Genomic DNA, 23,250 nt, shown 5'->3' with positions numbered 1-23,250 from the left:
TGGTAACTAATTTCTCGTAGTGAACTTTCACATAGTATGATCACATATAACTAAGGATAAACAACATGAATTTACAATTCTTTTTAGTTCTGTGTTTTTCATTCAAAGTGAGGTTTTTTTTATTATTTTTTAATAAAATTGAAAGTTAGTTTCTTACAGCATGGACATAGTGATTATTTATTTTTTTTAATTGATGTTCAGAAGAATATTTTAAATGATTTAACCATGGGCTAGCTTTTGGATGCAGGGAAGCTCTTTATCGTGCCTATAAAAAGATGACGTCATACAACACAAATGACTAATGATATGCCAATTCACAGACTAAATTACCAATGGTAGGCCATTATGACGTCATTTTTTATAGGCACTATAAAAAGGTCGGGTGCAGGAAATTTATGTTTTGTCCGGTGGGGGGGGGGGGGGGGGTAGATATACCACACTTTTCTGGGATCTTGCTGAGTCAAGTATCAACTGTTGGGAATATCAAAGGATGACTCCATGCAAAATTTGAGCCGGATCCGGCCAAAACCGGCCGTGAATTTTATGAAAAACCGGTTTTTTCCGGTTTTTAAGGGGTATCTGTAAATCGATTCAGCTGGAGCAAAACCGGTTGGAGGTACAAAAAATTTTACTTCACATGAAATTTATCCAATGCAATTGCCTACAAAAATGTACTTTATCATCAACTTGATTGGACAACTCTTTCCCCTCCTAAATGTCCATTAAAACCTCGGAAACGGCAAAAATCGCCAAAAATCACGCCTTCGGCGGCGAATAACGGCTAAACGGTCAGCCAGAGGCGAATGAAACATAAATAAAGAAATGTCCGCCTCAAAAAGTTGTTCAACATCAAAGAGATGCTTGAAGTCTCTAAAACGACTCCTTCCCCTCCTTTAAGGGGATAAACTGAAAAAACGTGATTTTCAAAAGTATGCCCACTTCGTGGGTGTGGGGGGCACTGAACCCGTCACCCCAGGGTCACCAAATATAAAGTCTAGGCGGCCCACAATGCTGAATTTTCACCAAGTGAAAGTCTTGTGTCATTATCTCTTATGAGAAAAAAGTTATTAATTAATTAAAATTTCAAATTGTGATTTTTTGATGGATTTCTTTGATGAAATGATAGGCTGGTCAATTTTTAGGCCATTTTTTGTGGTTTTTGGGCCGTCACGCCCAAACGGTTTGAGATAATCTCACGGGACTTTTTGCCCGACCTAAGTCTGGTTATTTGTGAGGTCTAAGAAAAAAAAATCCCGGATTGGATGAAGCACACCATCGCTGTGCGCCGTCAAAAATCGCTGGTTGGCTCATTTTGCCCCCTCAAACCCTCACCTCGTGCCATTTTTCTGTGTAAAGATTATAATTATAATCTTTTGCATAAGTCTGATTTTTTTTCCTAGACCTCACAAATAACCAGACTTAGGTTGGGCAAAAGGTCCCGTGAAATTATATCAAACCGTTTGGACGTGACAGCCCAAAAACCGCAAAAAATGGCCTAAAAATTGACCAGCCTGTCATTTCATCAAAGAAATCCATCAAAAAATCACAATTTGAAATTTTAATTAATTAATAACTTTTTTCTCATAAGAGATATTGACACAAGACTTTCACTTGGTGAAAATTTAGCATTGTTGGCCGCCTAGACTTTATATTTGGTGACCCTGGGGTGACGGGTTCAGTTCCCCCCACACCCACGAAGTGGGCATACTTTTGAAAATCACGTTTTTTCAGTTTTTCCCCTTAAAGGAGGGGAAGGAGTCGTTTTAGAGACTTCAAGCATCTCTTTGATATTGAACAACTTTTTGAGGCGGACATTTCTTTATTTATGTTTAATTCGCCTCCGGCTGACCGTTTAGCCGTTATTCGCCGCCGAAGGCTTGATTTTTGGCGATTTTTGCCGTTTCCGAGGTTTTAATGGACATTTAGGAGGGGAAAGAGTTGTCCAATCAAGTTGATGATAAAGTACATTTTTGTAGGCAATTGCATTGGATAAATTTCATGTTCAAATTTTACATGGAGTCATCCTTTGATATTCCCAACAGTTGATACTTGACTCAGCAAGATCCCAGAAAAGTGTGGTATATCTAGGGGGGGGGGGGGGGGGGGGTAGGAGGGAGAATAGTACACCCTCTCTGAGACTTAATTTGCAAGGAAGGGTAATAATTTGCAGGGATTGAGTAAATATTTTTATTTGCCAATTTTCCTCCCTTTCCGCAGTCGAAATCGTGTGCACGCCCTAGAATTTATGAATCAGAGATTTCAACTGCATTTCAGCGGCTGAAGGACTGAAATACAGAATTTAAAATGTTATTACAAAAAAATATCGTAAGTTTCATATATAGGTTATTTTTAAAAGAGAAGCTTTTCTATAATTAGGGTCGGTCCGTCCGTATGTCTGAAATGGATAGCTTTTTTTCGTTAATTTAGGCATGTTAGAATTGTCCTATCGATTTTAAACTTTGCATGGTGATTCCTGTAGTAGTTAGGTACGATTTAGAAAGCGTAGCAACTCTATAATCATTACCAAAATGTCCGTACATCCATTTTAAAAATGTTGATTTTTTCCTTTTCAACAACAAATTTTTATGCGATCTAATTATCCGATTGATCTGATTTTTGGTATTCTGATTCCTGGGACAACAAAGTACAATATTATAAGCAAAGCAACTCTATCAAGTCCTAAAAATGTAAGTATGTCCAGTCCTTAAAAATTATCCTGCATCAAGAAGTTTTTTTAACAATTAACTCACAATTTTGCTTTGACTCTTATTCATTGATATTCTGATCATTCAGTTATGACACTATATAAGTGTTAATGTCCGTTTGTCCTATCGTTTCAGAGCTTCGCTTTTATGGATGTTATCATCCTTGTTAATTTGCAAATGTTATACTTCTTTATTTTAGGTGTTAAGTGAACAAATTGAAAATAATATCGAAGAAGATTTAAAACATATTATTGAAGAAGATTTAAAAAGTATTATAGAAGAAGATTCAAATACTATTATAGAAGAAGATTCAAATAGTATTATAGAAGAAGATTCAAATCCTATTACTGAAGAAGATTCAAATCCTATTATTGAAGATACTTCTAAAATCGACTTATCTAAACTTGAAGTCATTTCAAGGTAAGACGTATTCATTTTAAAGAACACTATTTATTTCATGCCTGAACCCAAGCGCATTGAAATTTAAACATTATTTTCATATAAGTTTACTAACCATTACTCCTCCCCCCCACCCCCACATCTATTTTTAAAAATGAATAGAAAATAAGGGGCGGTGAGTTTTTTTTCCCCTGTTTGTTTATAATTTAGGTCAGGGGTTAGATTAGCTGCTATATTGGGTTCTTGGTAGTAATGAAAGGTTAGGACACTGCAGGTATAAGCCCCGCAGAGCTGGGTTAGACAGTGGTTAACTGTGGTAAGACATGGATAAACTTTCCTACCCCTTTATAAAAAAATAAGAAGGTTGGAGTCTCAGTGCTCGACAGCACATTGATGGAAAATGCCAAAAGCTCGACATCTAATAAAATTATAATTTAGGACAATTCGACTTCGACAAGATCTTGGGTTCGAGTGCGAACACTTGAAAGAAGAGGAAATAATTTACAGGTAAAAATATAACAACAATCACATCATCCATAAAAGAATTAATGTATATCTAAATATATATCAAACTAGAGGCTATGCCCCTAGAGGCCTCTAGGGGAATTGAAATGTTGAGAAGGAAGGGGGAGGGGGGCTATTGATTGACAGACTTTCAATTTTATTTAGAAATAAAAAGATACAGAAGGTTTTTTTTCTAAGGACTATTTTTCTTGAAAGGGTTGAGGTACTCGTCCCAAAATACTTAAAACCCTTTCATGGGACTATTAAAAGCTTAACTGAAATGAGAACAAAATTAGACAGAAAAACAAACTTTTCCTTTCTTGTCTGTTGGCGCAAATTTACCATATTTTTTCAAAGTACATCTTTACTTCATACTTTTCCTACTACACAGGTATGATGCCCTGACAGCCTCTGGTGAGAGGGAAGAAGTGAAACTTGTGGAAGTAAAACAATTACCCGTAGAGGTTATTTTCTCCTCACTCAGGTAACAATTAGTTTTCCATCACCTTAATTCATCAAATACTTTTTACCTTCCCTAGGTTTGCTACGTCAAAGTGGTAGAACGACAAATAAATAAAGAAAATTCGACTACTATTTGAAAATCATAAAAATACTTTTCATAAGACAATTTTCTGTGCACGCACAATGTTCCCAATCGATATATTACTACTTGGATGTTGTGCACCAGATTTTCATTTACTCTTATAAAGGGATGCTTGCAACTGGCTAATTGAAGACCCCTCCCCTTCTCTACCCCATCCCCTCCTACTGGATGAACGCACTAACCAATAAATGATGTCCAAATAAGCAAGATAAATTGACAACAATTTTTTTCCTTTCAATATATTCACGTATATCCTAAATCCATTTTGTTTCCAAATTAAATCATAATAAGATAAATTAAATATCAATATTAAAGTAAATATACAAACAGACATTCAAACAAGTAAGAAGTTTGAAGTAACTGCGCTACTTATAAAATTATATTTTCTTAGTAATGTAGATGATCTAACTTTGGTTGGTAACAAGACCGTTGTTCCGTATTATAATTGTTTCACAGAAATGGACGATCCATACCTGCTGAATGAAATTGAGGTAAGCCAGACAGACGCCCAGAGGCTAGTTTTATAGTAGATGCGCTACTAACAGTTCATAATATATTATTATCTTAACAATTTGTTTTATACTAAATTTAATTATTAGTAGTGCAGATACTCTACAGCCACTCCCAAGACAATGTATGTCCGTCCATGAACAAATTGCTTTGACTTCATTAGCTACAAATCATTCCAGCACACGTAGCAGATTTACATCCGCACAAAAAAGCCTTTATCTAACCTGTACTAAATTTGACCTCAAAATGTATATAAAAATTAAGTTATAAGTTGGATTTTTGAGTGTTTCCTTTTTTAAGAAAATGATTTATCCACCATCCACAGAAGAATACAATTTCAAGGATTTGGATTATAATATGCGTAAGTAAAATTAATCTAAATAATTTATTTGGGAAAAAATATTCTAAATTGTATTTCTATATTTCTTAATTATAGGCGAGGGAGTGTATCAATTTACAACCCTTTCCTTCCCCACACAATCATAAATATCATCAGCAAAATTTTAAACACAATATTGGAATAAAAATATTATTTTATACCTCAATTTCTTTATAAATATCAGGTATAGGTCAATGAAAGAAAAATCTCCTAAATCATGTTGTATATTTGAATGAAATGCTCATTTTTTTTTAAATTTACCTCTCAATATCTTATGTTAAAATCTATTCTTTATTTCAATCTCTGATTATATGGATTCTCTATCAAAACTAGCTCCATGTTAACAAAAAAAAGTTAAGAAATCAAAGAATTTTAATTTTGCAAGTTTGTCTTGTTTGATTGTATTCGTCCTTGTCTAGATGGAGAGACAGATCATCCTGGTGACGTTGACAGGATTGTTTTCGGTGGACAGGTTAATTTATAGATCATTTTCAATAGCAAAGATAATCTACAAATCAATATATTGATTATTTTTTGTTTTAGTTGCGAAATGGATTCTTTATAGAGGCTGGGAGTGTAGACAGTGAGACATATAGCGACACTTTATATTTTGAAATTAAATATAATTGGACAGGGCTACTAGGTAAATAATATAGTGAGACATATATAGTGACACTTTATATTTTGAAATTAAATATAATTGGACAGGGCTACTAGGTAAATATTATTTATAGTCAGACATATAGTGACACTTTATATTTTGAAATTAAATATAATTGGACAGGGCTACTAGGTAATTAATATTTATATCCTTTTTTTTTTTTACATAAATTCAACATTTAATGATATTTATGCTTAGCACATTGGATTTCTGTAGAAGAATTGTATCTTATAAAATATTATTTTTATTTTAGTTGAACCAATGCCATTAGAGTTTGCTGAAGGTCTAAGAAAGCACAGAAAAGCCTACAGCATTCAAACTTGCTTTTCCACTGAAACTAAACCTCAGGTTCATTTTTGTAGTACAAACAACAAGAGGGGTGTCATTTTGTTGTTAGTTATGTGATTGCCCCCCCCCCCCCCCTCCTTCTAAATTAAGTATTTTTCACATTCTCTTTCAATTTAAGAGGTTGTAACTTTTTAACTTGGCTGTTTTGGGGAGTGTAGCCCAAAACCACCCCCTTTAATTCTACCAGTCATTTGGATACACTTTCCTTATGCACACTTCAGATTTTAAGATAACAAGGAACCCATAATCGCTTTAAATTTTAGCAAACCTAGCTTCCAATGTAAAAATTTTGCCTAAATACTATTAAACTGTTATTAACGAGTGTGCAAAATTAGTTTAATAAAAATCTAATTTTCAGATTGTTGAATTCGACCCTGAGGCAGTTTTACGCGATGCCTCGCATTCAGAAATACGGTTGAGTATGGGAGGGATTGTTCTGGAGCCTAGAAATACATCTGAACAGGTATGACCGCGGCATTTGTGCAATGGTAACAGTCCGGCTTGCTGTCGGGTTTGCAACTGGATCACTCTGCGTCATACTAGAGTAGGTAAAAACACCGAGTAGTTAACCGACAGGAAAGTTAATTTTAAACTTGAAGTTGTTTCGTATAGGAAATCTCTAAAACATATTGAGCCATTTACCTTATATAGCAGCTAAACAATTTTCCCCATGCCGTTACGCTTGACGGACAACGTAAATAAAGAGTAGCGTCCCTATTTAAAATCAAAATTTTATCCAGTTTTTTTTTTCAGTTTCAATGTATGCCGTTCTATTCTGTTTTACTTGCCATTGGAAATCCAACTGTTCATTGGATAAGGTAAGTTTAAATAAGCGAAGCAAATAGATCTCTGAACTAGTCAAATTCGACTACATCATAATCTTTAGGTCAAATTATTATCATATCAGCCGGGACCACTTTAATGTAATTATATTATTAGTCGATAATATGTCAGCCATGGTTGGCCATATTTATTTAAACCAACATAAGCCATAAAAATGTCGACGCAACTTTCCCTTTCTAGTTCAGTTGAAGTCACTACATTGAACTTATTCATAAACTCGTTTTAGTGTTAAAAGTGGCTTCCCCCCTTGTCCCATCTGGTCTAGTCGTTTCATAAATCCTTAAATATATTTACGGAAAAAATACAATTCCAAATACTTCTTTTTTATTGAGCTCAATGTTTTAGAATAGTTATAATCACATCTTTTATTTTTAAAATTCAGCTTAGATATTGAAGGTGCTGAATTTGCGGTGTTGAAAACTGTTCCATGGGATAAAGTTGATATCCAGGTAGGTATTATTTCAAGTTTAAAAAAATGAAAATACTTGCAAATAAAATTCTTAAAATCCAAATTTTGCTAGTCTTCAAGTAATATAGATTTATTATTTTATGTGCACTATTTATAAGCCATGGCATTCTTCCTACTCTGTTTATTGTTAATAGAATAATTTTAATATTAGTACATTTTAGTGTAGAACTTCCCTTGACACCAAATCCGCCGTTATATTCTAGGCAATATGATTTATTTTTTCATCACTAGAAACCAAATTATTTTATTTTTTTAGTCCATGACAGTTGAGACACATATGCTCGGATCAGTTTTTCCAGGGGACAGGTAATAGTTCCATCAATTCCTAGTTGATTGAAGAGTTTTTGTTCTGTTGATTTTTCCAGGTTTTTAAGGCCTTTATATATGCAAGACCAGTTGCTGCGATTGAGAAAATTATTTCTATTTGAAATTGGTGAAAAAAGAAGGGGGGGAAAAGATGAAAGTGGGTTGTGGGGAAATTTTCACTTAGAATTGTTTGTCCGAATCCTTTTCCCTTGTCCCTGTGCAACATTTTGAAGGGCTAATATGTCGAATAATAGCTAATGCCAATTAGAATTTTAAGTGCAGAAAATTAGCTTTTCCCCTTTATTCTCATCCCTTTTTTATCTTACCACTAATAAAACTAATGTCACAGGGACAGGGATTTTCATCTGACAGAACAAAAATTCCTCGAATTTTGCAATGCATCAACCCTTCGCCAGTTAAAAATATAAAAAAATTTTGTTTGCTTTATATAGAACAGCATTTGTAAGTATTAACAAAGAATGAAAATAAGACTTTTAGAATCGATTATTTTTTTAGAAAAGAATTTATAGCATACATGGATAGTGTGGGATACAGACATATTCAGAATGCACATCAAGGAACAAATGAACTTAGAGAGGTAATTAGCAGGGATTTCAAGGGATAAGCAAATGGCCGATAAATTTATGTACATCCCCAATGATTATACACCAAATGATTACAATAAGTAGTTGAAGCGTTTAGACACTCGACTTAATTAACCCACCAATCAAAACTAAGTCCTCAAAGTTATAAAGCCAACGAATAAAAAAACGTATAGGACTAGTGTAACCTCCCTGAGTAATTCTTGTTCTTTAGTAACATAACCTTTGTCTGTTTGCCCTAACAACATAAAAGGTCTGTGATTAGAACAGGATTGGGACATTTAACATTATTTAAATACATTGTCATGCCAACAGATTTCTAGTATATACAGATAACTCACTCTCTCCCTTTTTCGTCTGCTACCAAATTGTTTTCTGCTACTTGGCTGTGTTAATATATAATCAATGACCCAATTGAGAATCGGCATAAGGTCACTGCTATGGGTGGGGAGATACAGTTAATAAACCCCCCCCCCCCCCCTAGTGTTTTACTCTAATGTCATGCCAATGCAAAAATGTCCAAGTTAACTAATTGTTTACTAAATAATTCTTTTGAAAAATATTTGTAGAAAACCACAAATAAACAAATTTGATCCCTGAATTGGTCACCTTTAACTGATTTAAGCTGTGTGTTTTTTTTTTTTTTGCAAAATTTCCTTTTGTTTTGATTTAATATTTGAATATTTTTAGAAACTTGGAACAATTGATGATCTATTTGTAAGAAAAGATATTCCATTAGCAGAAGAGAGACTTTCTACTCCAGAAAAAACTGAACTTTAAATTTTACTAAAATATTCAGAAAATTTAGCTCAAGGTGTGATAACTATTTCTTTGATATGCTTAACAATTCATTTCCAGTATGGATTCGAAACCGATCAATATTCGCTGTGTTAAAAACGGTTCTAGGCCATACTGGAAAATCATGTATAGCATAAATTTTTTTTAGTAGCGAAACTACTCTATAATTTGAAATGTCCGTCTGTCCGTACGGTATGTCTTAGTTTGGGGGAAACGTGATTTTCTCGGCTCCTATAAAAGATAAAAGGCTGAAATTTTTGACAACATTCCAATTATTAAGGAGCCCAATTAACAATAAAACATCAATGGCGGTCGGACCGCTTTTTAGCAGGTTTTAGGCTATTTTTGTATTTTTCACATTTTTCTCCATATCTTTGGTGTTTATGGTCCAATTTCCAAAATGTTTTCAGTTTTAGATATAAAAATAAAATTTTCTGTCATTTCAAGAAAACAACTATGACGGTCAGACTGCTTTTAAGCAGGTTTTCAGCTATTTTTGTATTTTTCACATTTTTATCCATATCTTTGGTGTTTATGGTCCGATTTCCAAAAAATTTTCAGTTATAGATATATATCAAAATTAAATTTCCTCTCTTCAAGAAAACATCAATGGGGTCAGACTGCCTTTTTGCAGGTTTTTGGCTATTTTTATATTTTTCCTCATATCTTTGGTGTTTATGGTCCAATTTCAAAACTTTTTTAGTTAAAAATATCAAAATTAAATTTCCCGTTGTTTTGAGCATCCAGTATGTAATTTACTTTGACCGTCAGTCTGTTAGTCATAGTACTGATATACAAGTATTAAAAAATTAAAAATAAATGTTGAAAAGGTTTCGTGATTTTTCCCCATTATAAATGTTTTTGACAACTGATCTTTAAATTCTTATACATAATTTTTGTGCTTCGCTACTTATGGATGTTGTCATCCTTGTTTTAATATCATGTTAAATTATCTATGGTATAACAATAATACTCATCTATCACATCGTATTTTAGACAATTTTCCACGAATATTAAAATAAACTATTTTTGTTTTACCATAGACAATTTAACACGGTATTTAATTTTTTTTATATAATTTAAAAAGTATGTACCGTTTAGTTTTCTTATAGAATTTGATATTTTATACATTTGCAATTTATCCAACCGTTATAAAGATATTTACAAACACGGGTCATTATGTGTCCATCTTAATCTGACAATGCAATATGTAAAACTAGCGGCTATACCCCTAGAGGCCTCTAGTGGCACTTTAAATGTTTTTTTTTTTGGTTCAAGTCTCTACGATACCTATCTATGTTACTTTCAAGTCTCTACGATACCTAGCTATGGTGCATTGAATTCTCTCTTCGTAAAAAAAATTCCTCAAAATAGTTAAAAAACCTTTTCGGGACCTATGAGAAGCTACCCTGTTAAGAACCCGATCGGTTCAGCGATTACTCAGATCATTCGGTACAAACAAACAGACAGACGCACAGACAGACAAACACACATCCTGTTACTTTATTATAAGGATAGTAGTTAAAGAACAGTCAACTTTTAATAAATATTTATTAAAAAAATTAGAGATTTTATTAATTTTTATTTTATATAATTTGTGATTTAAACGCAAAAACATACCTACCTGATAATTTATTACATTAATAAAGTTATTTATGGCCAACATCTTGAATTTTTATTCCAGTATCGCATTTAAACCGATTAATATCCGTTGGATTAAAACCGGTTCTCAGCCATATTGAAAAATTATGTATAGCAACGTATTATATCCAGTTTTTTACGAATATAAAAATGTACAACCATACTAAGAATACAGCCAGTTTTTTTTAGCTCGTGCCTTCGGCATCTCGGGCCTAAAAACTGGTTTTAATCTTATAATTGCACATTTTTATATCCACGGAAAGCTGTTTATAATAAACAACTATTTTATAATTAAATACAATAATTCTAAATTGAATTCTTTCTTTTCTTAAAATCAAAATTGTGAAAAAAGTTTTTTAAACTTTCATCTATATTTTAATTAAATTCGCACTGAAAATCTTTTGTTTTGAGTGTAAAGAGGGAGACACCGTAGGTTATTTCACAAAAATAAAAAAGAATTCTAAAAAAATGTGTTACCTAATTTTGTATATATATAACAAGCAAACAGATTAATGTAACAAAACTAAAATGATAATTATAGCACTTCTTTGGTTACATAAAAATGACAATGTTTAATAATTTATAATAGCTGCCAATGGAAATAACAAAATTCTATTCTATATAAAAAAAGGAAGGGAAGAAACAATTCTCAAACTGTACAGATACAAATAAAAAGCAAAAAGGGCCAAAGAAAGACTCTCTGATAGCAGGTGGACAATACAACATGTCAGAGCAGAATTTCTAACTAAAGCTTACTCACTGTTACCTAACTCTGACCTGAATATTGTCTTACTATGATCCACCCTAATGAACTGAACCTACCAGTAATTAAATTAATAGATCTAAATTATGGTTAGGTAAACTCTAATAAAACCTCTAGAATTTTATTTTGGTACAATTAGTGAGAATTGCCCTTCCATTCTTTAAAAGAAAAGAAAATAATTCTATTCAGGGGTGGTTAAGAGCATTTCACAGGGTTATTGGGTCACAGGTGTAATTTAATAGTATTCCTATTAAATATTTAAAAAACTTTGGGAAAAAATCTGTAAAAACTACCTACCAAATTATTTGTGATGTAAAAAAAGAAATTTTAAAGTTATTTAAAGAACAATGTTTCTGATGACCTTCTCAACAGTTCTTTTACAGGCTGGACACCTGCGCTTCTGCTTCCAGATGTTCTTCCCACAGGGGTAACAACAGATCTAGTATCAACCATTTTGTCATTATCAATTATATATCAGGTTGACATAAATAAATGCAAGAAAGGTTTTCAATTCCAAATGAAACATAACTAAACAATGATATACATAGGTATTACACAACATACAACATATTATGATCTTAATTCTTTGAAGTTTAGTAAAACTAAAATTTGGTTTCTTGAGATAAATAAATCTCCAGAAATGAGGTTAATACCAATAAGAAGTAAGCTTTCCTGTTGAATAAGAAATATTAATGTTTTAGTAAATAAATATTAAAATTGGTATGACAAATTCCTGATGTCCGGTGCGTCCATGGATGAGGGAAGCATCCTTCTGGTTGGTGCGACAGATCAGACAAATAGAACTTGATATTGCTTCCACTGATCTACCCGTGTTTTCCTAAATCATTAATTACTTTAAAATTAAAGATATTGTTTTTAAATAAAAGGGGATGACAATGTTTTTCTGTTAATGGGATAGATTATTAGATACGCCATTTTACTATCATGAAAATATTCCAAATCCTACCAAAGACTAATATGAAGCGTTTTAAAAATCACAAGCCTAATGTTTTTTAGATATTTCGAAGGGAACTTAAGTAAATGAATTCGCAGATGAACACTGCTGTAATACAAAACTTTTTACCTTAGAAATGATATTAGTAAACTTGTGAGTCTCCTTTTCAACTGGAATCTCTTTGAGAATATTGTTATGTTGAGTGGAGCCACCATCAACTTCATCCACACCTTCTTTATCCTCTGCGTCATAAAGATCAGCTCTCACTTGCACAAAGCTGTTCCTCCTGATTAAATATTACAATTTTAAGTTTATAAACCATACAAAAAATAGAGTGGTTTTGGGGTATTTAGAGCTACTTGGCATTAATAAATTTCCTTAGGTAAATGAAGAAAAATAGATTTTACCATTATAGTAATAATATACAAAAATGTTAAAATCCAGTATGTATGTAAATTTTTTATTGTGAATGGAGATAATTAAAGCTAGGGTTAATCAAAAATGTATCTGATAACATTTGATAGGTACTATGATAATAACTTTAACAAAAGAATATAAATATGTTCTAAAAATTTCTACTTACCTACTATTAGCTGCCATATCAAAAGTATCACTGCACTGTGTTACTGTGGAACAAAATCCAGAATCAAGCTTAGCAACAGGTCCTGAGGTTGTCTCCAACCTCTGAGTTTCGGGTAAAATCTCTTCAGATTCAACTAAAATCAATATCATATTGATAATTAAGATTACTTAATATTTTGCTATGTACGTACAATGTTATAACTCAATTTAAGGCGGAGAAAAAAGAATAAATTGAATTCCCTTTTACACTGCATATTAGATTGCATTCCCTTTATATTATTATTTGAACACCTGCCACATTCCGTAGTAACAGCGCCAATAGTTGAATCAAACATCAGATAGAAAACTCAAGGAGTCAAGAAAACCCCTCTACATTGTTTATATACATGAAAACATTCGGTTATGTAAGTTATGAATAAAAAAATCAGGCACTCACCCGCAGTATCAGGAGTTGTGGGTCTCGCCTCAATATTATTTTCACTTGTAGCAGTTTTGTTGACAGTATCAGCATCTTGCTTCACATCTGAGAGATTGCAATCATCTGTCTGGTTGCTCTGAATCCTAGTAAAATCAATAAATCATCTATAAGGTTTCATAAAATAAAATACTCATCGAATGCTTAGGTACCTAATGCTAAATACTATTCCAGAAATGTATGAATCCTTACTCTAAAATCAAGTACGAAGTATAATTATATATTTTAAGACAGAACTTTGATCATTAGGAATGACTTAATATTTTAAATTACTTTAAATAGAAATTATAAAGTAAGTTACCCTTTTCTGGAGTATCTCCATTTTGGTTTAGGTCTGGCTGATAGCTGACGTTGGTGCTCTCTCCAGCAGGACAGGCAATACTTCATACCTGGTTTTATACTTCCTGTGCATCTAAATACATGTCATAAATATTAATATGTTTGGTATAAGTAGAATCAATCGGAGGCAAGTTCATATTCATATATTACTTGTTTGTTATAACGATGTATACATTTTTTTTAGTATTATTACCTATTGCTTTAAAAGTTGATAAATTAACTTTTTATCTAATTAACTAAAATAAAATAAAATTTAAATCCTGAATTTATAGAGTTCGTAAGTTATTTAATTGGCTAAATCGAAGAATATCTTTACCTATGACAAGTAGAAGATTCGTCAAAGTCGCTGCTGTCGTCATCACAAATATTCATTGCGGTCGTCGGAATTACATCCTAAATATTAACATCATTATTTAAATCAATTAATAGGAAAAATGCTTTACAAATTCATAAGTGTAAATGGTCAGAGTTAGAACATTTGAGAACAAATAAACCTTTCATTTGAGTACGTAAAGTTAAAAATCAGCCAAAGGTACATTAGAATAATGAATTTAGGCGTAGTAATTTACCCCACAAAATATCGTCATGACAAGACTAAATAACAAAAACTTAGGCAATACCTGACCACTACTCTCAACTTTTTCGTGACTTCCTCCATCAGAGTCCTCGTTAAGTGTATCCTCATCTGTTACACTCTGAACACAGATTCTTGATTTAATTTCTAGTTTGAAATTTTTTTATCGATCTACATTGGATAAAGGTACCTAGATTCGCCAGGACAAATGGGTATTTAAGATTTAAAGCATGTCTTAAAGAGTTCGTTTTTGTTAAATGGAGTAGGGTATGTAGAATATATCAAGGATGACAAATTCCATAAAATTAAAGCTCTAAAATCAGAAGGAAAACGATAAGTACAGTTTGCAAAAGCTAGTAGGTATTGGGTCACGCTATACAAAATAAAAAAAGATGGGGAGGCTGGGTAGTCCAATATTAGGTTTGAGGGGAAGCACAAAAACTTCGTTGACAAAAAATGTCTTACCTTGAGACAGATTGCTTTATTGGTAATTATTTTGGTAGCTGCAGTGTTACTGGAGGATTGTAAAATCTTGGAACAATTGGCCAACAGTTGTATAGGGTCTCTTTTATCAATCCTAGAATATGAAAGACAGCTGAAGACAGGTCCAGTATTAAGGGGGGGGGGGGGGGGGGGAGTTTGTACAGTTATAGGAAATGAAAATTCAGTATCAAATTTTGCCCTGGCCGTTTGGGCTTGTTTTTATAGTTATCAACCTAATTTTTTTTGTAAACTCTCTTATATGATTGGATCTACCTGTAAAACTTTGAAAATTGAATTTTGGGACTTTCCTTCTAGGGGCTAGTGGTGCAAAAGACCCCCTAAAACACTAAAATTTTAAGTTATGAGCTTATTTTTAAAGATATCGAGCAGATTTTTTAAATGGAAGCTTTTATTGCATAAATGAGTTGATTAGCCACCCCATATTTCACTTTTGCACTTTACTTCTAGGGGCTTTTGGAGTAAAACAACCCCCCCCCCCCCAAATACAAAATTTATAAGTTTTGAGCTTACATACCCCTAGAGGTAAGGTGCAGAAATGAAATATGGGATGGCTAATCAACTCATTTATGCAATAAAAGTTCCATTTAAAAAATCTGCTCGATATCTTTAAAAATAAGCTCATAACTTAAAATTTTAGTGTTTTGGGGGGTCTTTTGCACCACTAGCCCCTAGAAGGAAAGTCCCAAAATTCAATTTTCAAAGTTTTACAGGTAGATCCAATCATATAAGAGAGTTTACAAAAAGAATTAGGTTGATAACTATAAAAACAAGCCCAAACGGCCAGGCCAAAATTGGATACTGAATTTTCATTTCCTATAACTGTACAAACTTCCCCCCCCCCTTACATTTCTCAATAAAAAGTAAATTTGATAGAAGTTAATCCATATGTGTTAATTATTCATGATTTTAATTTTTTTCTCTCAATATTAGTAATGATCGACTGGCAAGACTGTTGTAAAACGAATCTAATCGATTTGATAAAATGACTTTTAAAGTTTAAATCCCATAAAGTAACCGAAAAGGGATAGGTATAAAAGGTTTTAATTTGAAATCCTCTTACCTCGGGACCTTAGCAGAATCAGTTTCAATGTCCCCAGAATTAGTTCTCTTTCTTCCAAATCTATCCAATAATTCAACAACAGACGGGGAACTCCTTCAAATATTTTTATTTCTTTATTACGATTAAAGATGTTAATGGCAGTATTTAATAATTTGATTTAATCTAGGAATCTATCTTGTGTTTATTTGCATTTATTTAATGCTTTGTTTTTAAAAATATATATAGTCACTAATAAAAAAAATTTATTGAAGATTTTCAGACTCCTTAGGACTAAAAGAACTTTTTATAGATAATTACAATTACCTTACAAAAAAATACCTAAGTATTATTAAGATCTTGCATGGCAATATTCCTTTTTTTGTTTACTTTTTGTACTTTTGTTTATTTATAAGTTGATAAAACTTTATCAAACTAGAATTTTATCTAAAAAAATAAACATCATGCAATAAAAACTGGGAGAATAATTTCGTCATTGTAAATCATTTATGAACATATACAATATTCATAACCTAACTAATTAATTCCTTAAGTATTGTAACAATAAAGCAGCGATTAAAAGAACAGTAAAGTGATATATAGAGAAAAATGTAACCATACAAAAAATAGTATTGATAGTTAGATTCTTAGCAGTCATTGTCCATAATTTAAACTGACATTTTATTACATATTTTTTCTCGTTTCAAGCAACCTATGTTTTAAATCTGTCAACGAACAAAAAAGTTTCACTTTATTTACTAATTCACTTGGCCAGATATAAGGACGATCTCTAGTTATGTAGTAGCTGCATTACTAAAACTAATACTAAGTTACAAATACATAAGGAGGTGGGGGACATTGGACTGTAAATTAGGTTTCATTAACATACTCTCTCATTTGTTGGCTGAAAACTTTGGGTGCTTTGTATCTTTTATTAAACTTGATTTGTTCTTTTAAACCACTTATTTTAATCTTATATAGAAGGTCAATTTGTATAACATCATTGGGGGTGAATATTAATTTATTGTTTATTGTCATATCTCTTAAGATTACTGTAAGTTACCTCGCTGGTAGAGAGATAGATTTGCTCAATCTCGGCGGTACAGATTCAGATTTTCTTTCAGTACTTGAGCTAAAATATTAGATCATTTGTGATGTAACAGCTTTATTAAAACAAGGATTACAATAACCATGAATACAAAGCACAATAAACTGGACTTTTAAAGATACTGTGGATTAAGCCGACTCAGAATTACCACTTTTTTAAAAATTCAATGGGCGCGCTATTCCAACCCATTCCTTTTATGATATAATGACCATTGATACCAAAAAAAGTGTTCTGGTAGCTTTTTTTCAGCAATATGTCAATTTTGATTTTCTTAAAAAAGGGGAAGGGTCCCCCCTGGGGGAGAAATTTTTTTTTCTATCAAATCAGGGCTTTATATACCTTCCTAAATTCGTCTTGAAGAGTAGATTCAGGATCAAAAAACGGTTTTTCAAAATATTGAACCTGGCAAAAGTTATCCTTTAATAACTGTCAAAATCAGCTGATTTTGCTAAAATGGCCAAAATTGTCAGTCTTTTGAGGATAACTTTTGCCAGGGTCAATATTTTTAAAAATCGTTTTTTGATCCGTAATGTACTCTTCAAGACGCATTCAGGAAGGTATATAAAGCCATGGTTTGAAAGAAAATAAAATTTCTTCCCCAGGGGGGACCCTTCCCCTTTTTCATGAAAATCGAAATTGACATATTGCTGAAAAAAAGCTACCAGATCACTTTTTTTGGTATCAATAGTTATTATATCATAAAAGAAATGGGTTAGAATTGCGCGCCAAAAAATTTTGCATTATGAGTCGGTCTACTGTGGATTAATGTGAATAAAACATTCCGAATTAAACATTTCGTCAAAATTTATGCACATATCTATAAAAAAATCAAAATATTTAAAATGTTTATACGGACTTAACTGTTCTTGAAACAGAGAGAGTCTTTAAAAAGTCAAGTTTCGCTGAATCGGCTATAGCAGCAATATCAACAAAGTTATTGTTCAACAAATCTTCCAAAGTTAATTGAAAATCTTCAAATCTTATATGTCAGTATACCTTCTCATGATTTCAAAACACCTCTCTTTAAATTTATAAAAAAAATTCTTTTTAAATTTTTAAAGAAAATAAATACCTAGATTCTTGTCCCATACAATTAGATTTGGCTTGGGTAACTGTTCTATTACTATCAGGCTTTACTAGTGTCATTGATTTACTCATAAACTTTCTAAAAATATACAATAATTTTAACAACGTAAACAAAGGGGGGGTTTTTTAATGCAACCATCTCGTAATCAATGATTAAATGGCACTTAGAATTCGAATTTTGATCTGAAATTTTTCATGAGTAATCCTTGGTAGGTCTAGTTTCCCTAAATCGAACAAAAAGTTGAAAAAATAACGGCTGGCGGCTCAGCCGTTTAGCCGTTTTTTGCCTATTTTCATTGCAAAATCATCATTAATTACTTAGGAATCAACTTTTTAAAACATATTTTTGGTTTAGTTCATGTTAAATGATAGCAATAACCATTTTTTATATTTCTAGTACCAACAGCTACCGGCTAGAACCGTTTGATAAGGTTTTTGAGCCACAAAATGTATTATGTGGAAATAGGTTTCGTGACTAATTTGCTTTTAAGATATCCAAAAAATGGCAAAACGGCTGAGTTGCCAGCCGTTAGCCGTTACTTTTCCAACTTTTTGTTCGATTTAGGGAAAATAGACCCACCAAGGATTATTCATGCAAAATTTCAGATCGAAATTCGAATTCTAAGTACCATTTAATCATTGATTACGAGATGGTTGCATTAAAAAAAAACCCCTTATATTGTTTTATTTTCAATATTTGCCATTTTTGATGTAATTCTACAAGCAAGTTTGGAAAAATATAAAAAATTTTTTTAATGAATTTAGTACACATATAGGTAATGTATTACAGCCAGTAATTTAAGACAAAAATTGAAATTAACTTACTTAAGCTGTGGTTGATATAGTGTTCTTGCTCCAAAAGCATCTGCCAGAATGTCATCTCCGAGAAGAAGAACTTCTGGATTGCTTTTTAATAAAAATTTATCCTTCTTCTGTATTATGTACAGTCGTAGGTAATTGTTAACCTAAAATTAATATAAAAAATTCAACATGTTTAAAACTGACGTACGGACATTTTGGTAATGATTAAAGAGTTGCTACGCTTTCTAAATCGTACCTAACTACTAAAGGAATCACCATGCAAAGTTTGAAATCGATAGAACAATTCTGACATGCCTGCCTAAATTAATGAAAAAAAATATCCGTTACGGACGTACCGAACCTAATTATAGAAAAGCTTCGCCTTTAAAAATATTTTTACAGATGAGTTTCAAATAATCAAACAAATGAAGCGTATTAAACATGAAAAGGATGATGAAATAAAACTAGGAAATACAAAAAATTTAAATTATGTAATATTATAGATTCTAAATGCACAAAAGCTAACTGTATAATATATACCTCTGCTACAGAAAATTCAGTTTTGTTGCTTATGTCAACCACGGCTGAAAAAACTTGTCGCAGATTATCATCCAAAGTAAATCTGAATATTACAAAATAAAAAAAGATTTTTAGAACACTATGCATAAATTAACATACAAAAATTTGTTGCTGCGTATTTTTGTACCTTGAATTTGGATTGCAGAATGCCTTAAATTTCTCAGCTGTTTCTAGATCGGTTACTAAAAATTAAAACAATAATAGAACTCAAATTATTACTGCTTTAATAAACAATCTTAAATATCTTATATTATCTTTTAGAAAAATCATATTTTTGTAAAAATTGAGTTATAAACATCACATTAATCAAATGTCAAATTGTTAAGTTAGATCCTGTGATGAAGAAAGATAGACCTCCTTAATCTTTATAATAAAAATCAATAATTAAAACCTGGATTAGAAGTAATTGGTGAACAAAGGTAAACTAAATCAGCCTTCTTGAAGTTCTAAAAAAATAAAAATATTTTTTATTTTTATGTTACCTATAAACACGTAAAATTAATCGGCCACAGAATCACCATCGCCTTTTGGTAAACTTTACAAAAAATATATTTCTAGCCCTAAATTAACATTGCCTACCCTTAACTAAAAAAATTCAATGAAAAAAGGCTATTCAGTGATTCGTTTGTGGTCCAAAGAGTTATATTCTTTACCTTTAAATCTTCTGGATGGATGAAATCAAAATTAATTTTGCCAGGAGAGTTACAGTTCAGAGGCTCCAACACAACACATCTCTTGATAACATTACTAAAACAAGAAAATATGTTTGTTTTGAATAATATTAGCAGCTGCAACACTAACCTCAACGAAAGAGGACAGTAAACTACAAGGGCACTAAGGGTTAAAATAAAGCTCCCCTGTAAACATGAAACCAATTGGTTAAGCTAATAGCAACAGATAGATACTTCTTACCTATGTCTATAATAATATTTATATATATTTTATAGATTTATGCAAAATATTTATGTGAATCATTGCGTTTGACATAACTTTTTCTTACTGTTGCATTGCTTAATTTTACTCAGAATATAAATTTTGAGTCAGGTCAAATCATATATATATTTGGAAATTCGATGACTTAAAATCTTTTTAAAATCCGTATTATTTTACAATAAATAAATCCTTTTATAGACATTCAAATTCAAATTTATTAGTGGAAAAGGTTCTTGAATTAGATTATCAGTTATTTAAAAAAAAAAAAAAAAAAAAAATAATAATCATTTAAGGTAGGATGGAGAATAAAAAGTTTTTTTAGTGTTTAATTAAGTTTATGTAAATAATAACCCTTTTTGTCTGACATCTTCCTAGATTATAATATCTATTACTTACCAAATCTGTGACACATGAAGAACTTGTTTATCTAAAGCTTTGAACAGATCATTGTTGCACGTGATAATACTTGGATTAGTTCGGTCATACATTCTTTCTCTTTTTATCATCTCCATAACTGTTTCAATTATCTGAAGAAAATATTTTGTTAATTGAAAATTTTTGTCCACAATTTACTGTTAAAACCATTCCAATAGAAACCTCAGCGCGACAAATTTTAGAGTGCTCAAATCTCCCCCTCTCTTAAAAACATGTTTATTGTTCCCGAGGAAACTCTTAACTTTAACCCTATGAGGTTGGTATGAACCCCTATTTTAATAACGATCCGCTGCATTTCGCCAAAAAATATAAATTTTACAAAAAGCAAATTACCTTTTTAAATGTCAGTGAGTATCCAAAAATGTTCTTTCCCAAGAATGACATGAGCCTTTGATTAATGAATGAAGATACTTTAGAATTCATATGTTCATCCTCCATAGTAAAATATGTGTCCACATTATCCCCAGCTAACATCACTATTTGTCCTTCCAGGTGACACCTACAAAAAGTAAAGGATTATGGAAAGAAAACGAAGTAGCGGGTTTCTTCGTTTTTTCATAGTAGCTGTCTCATATTTCTCCTCCACGGGGGGGCTCTTACTTACCTAACCTAACCTATCAAAAGCTACTGTGAAAATATGACGAAACCCGCTACTTCGCTATCTTTCCATGGTCCAAAATAAAGTCTATTTTAAAAAGATTGATATGTTCCCTCCATTCTATGTTGATACTGAAGCAGTATCGTGTACACGGATTTTTTCATCATTAAAGGATTGATTTTTGGGTATGTTCTGTTTAAGTCTAGGTTTTAGGCCATCTCTGGGATGTACTAGTATAAAAAAGTTACACCCCGCTTTTTCCATTTTTAACCAAGTTGAGAAAGATGAAATCAAAATAACTTACAACAAATCTTTTCTCATGATGGAGCTGCTTCCAAATACGCGTTCAAGTTTAGGTGAACATAGGAGCATGTCTGTCCCATCAGGTCCACAGTAACGGGTCAATCCTTCCCGTAACACCTTCCATATCTAAATAGAGTGAAAATTAGATTTTTATACAGAGATTGTTTATTTCTTTTTCTGAATTCTGTTGATTTTTACCATTTAGAATTAACTCATACAGTATCCAAAAATGAAATATGGTGAAAAAAGCAAATAAACTGTATAAAGTCTCGTAAATAATCATAAATAATTTTTCTTATCTCAAAAACAACAAATTGTAAAATACAGAATAAGGATTTCTTGTTTAGAGTTAAGTAGCAAATTGCTTAAATAAAAAATTAATCATTTCTAATATGGTACCTAAGTCTGGCATGCCAAAACCCTGCAGGGTATTCATAATAATATACTCGCCTCTTGTAAGCTAAACTCTGACATAGTATATCCATTACATTGCAAAAACTGAGCTAATGGAGACTCTTTAATTACTCCAAACTTTATGAATTGCTGGGTTCTATAAAAATTAGATTGTGTCATGAAAATATATCTACCTATACTTAAATAGATTTGATTAAAAATTTCAAGATATATATTTTTGCTATCAAAGTGTAATTTAAAGAGAGTAAAATATTTTGAACATACATATTTAAATATGATGATTAGCTAGAATGTAATAAAAACAAAGAAAATCTAAAAATAAATCAAGTAGGTAAATATGATTGTTATCTTTTAATAAACATATGTTTTATACTAAAAAATTGACACAATCTGTAAATGCCTGAGTCTTGCCATCACATCCTGCTGGTTAGCTGAGCTTGGCATAGATGTGCTCCGTGATAAATTTGGCCTGTTAGCATTAATGTGTGGTTTATTGTACATAAATAATTTATGTTCTAGAATATCTTTTTATAAATAAGTGTAAATATTTACTTTTATGTTTTAAATGAACGAAAATGAAATTATGAATAATAATAAATTCAATAAACCACTTTCCTCTGTTCCATATTGGAAAAATCAGGTACAATATAAAAAAAAGTTCTATGAGGTAGTTTTTTTTTACAAGTTGCAACTCATCATTCTTTTTCTAATATCTTATTAGGTATTGTTCTTTAATTTAGATTCAAGTTTTTAACAATCTGACATTTTTCAAACCAAATAAATGGCCTAAACACAGTAAAAATTGTTAATATTTAATATAAATAGAACGCAGTTGTCAAACTTATATATAGGTTTATAGCAACTGTATCGAATTTCGTAATGATTTTATTTTAGAAAATAACTAGCCACGCTATTTTAACAATCAAGTCTCCCTTTAATACACAAAATTGCGTAGTCATGGAAATTTACAATATTGTTTCCTATGGAAAATCTCTT

General features: G+C 31.5%; 2 protein-coding genes across 2 annotated transcripts; one reads left to right on the top strand and one right to left on the bottom strand.

The window, feature by feature from the left end:
- Positions 1–6: 6 nt before the first annotated feature.
- LOC145316012 (uncharacterized) lies at positions 7–10,791 on the top strand. Its single transcript, XM_080156273.1, has 15 exons — positions 7–107; positions 2,905–3,125; positions 3,543–3,611; positions 4,000–4,092; positions 4,604–4,703; positions 5,023–5,083; positions 5,521–5,573; positions 5,645–5,744; positions 6,016–6,110; positions 6,469–6,573; positions 6,864–6,928; positions 7,336–7,402; positions 7,679–7,728; positions 8,245–8,326; positions 9,021–10,791. Exons 1-15 carry the CDS (start codon positions 66–68, stop codon positions 9,108–9,110), a joined length of 1,293 nt encoding a protein of 430 aa, XP_080012399.1. The 5' UTR covers positions 7–65; the 3' UTR covers positions 9,111–10,791.
- Positions 10,792–11,722: 931 nt separating this feature from the next.
- LOC145316011 (uncharacterized) lies at positions 11,723–23,014 on the bottom strand. Its single transcript, XM_080156271.1, has 23 exons — positions 22,872–23,014; positions 22,655–22,725; positions 22,291–22,390; positions 21,842–21,966; positions 21,273–21,438; positions 20,901–21,031; positions 20,225–20,318; positions 19,963–20,017; positions 19,699–19,753; positions 19,533–19,614; positions 19,017–19,156; positions 18,178–18,270; positions 17,061–17,129; positions 16,022–16,114; positions 14,923–15,034; positions 14,504–14,578; positions 14,200–14,276; positions 13,846–13,956; positions 13,506–13,630; positions 13,071–13,203; positions 12,617–12,773; positions 12,268–12,370; positions 11,723–11,973 (listed from the first exon to the last, which is right to left on the bottom strand). Exons 1-23 carry the CDS (start codon positions 22,878–22,880, stop codon positions 11,870–11,872), a joined length of 2,280 nt encoding a protein of 759 aa, XP_080012397.1. The 5' UTR covers positions 22,881–23,014; the 3' UTR covers positions 11,723–11,869.
- Positions 23,015–23,250: the final 236 nt, after the last annotated feature.

Source organism: Acartia tonsa, chromosome 4 (genome assembly GCF_053477335.1).
Source record: "Acartia tonsa isolate MP-2025a chromosome 4, ASM5347733v1, whole genome shotgun sequence".
Classification (NCBI taxonomy): Eukaryota; Metazoa; Arthropoda; class Copepoda; order Calanoida; family Acartiidae; genus Acartia; species Acartia tonsa.
This window is presented reverse-complemented; position numbering and strand designations above follow the sequence as displayed.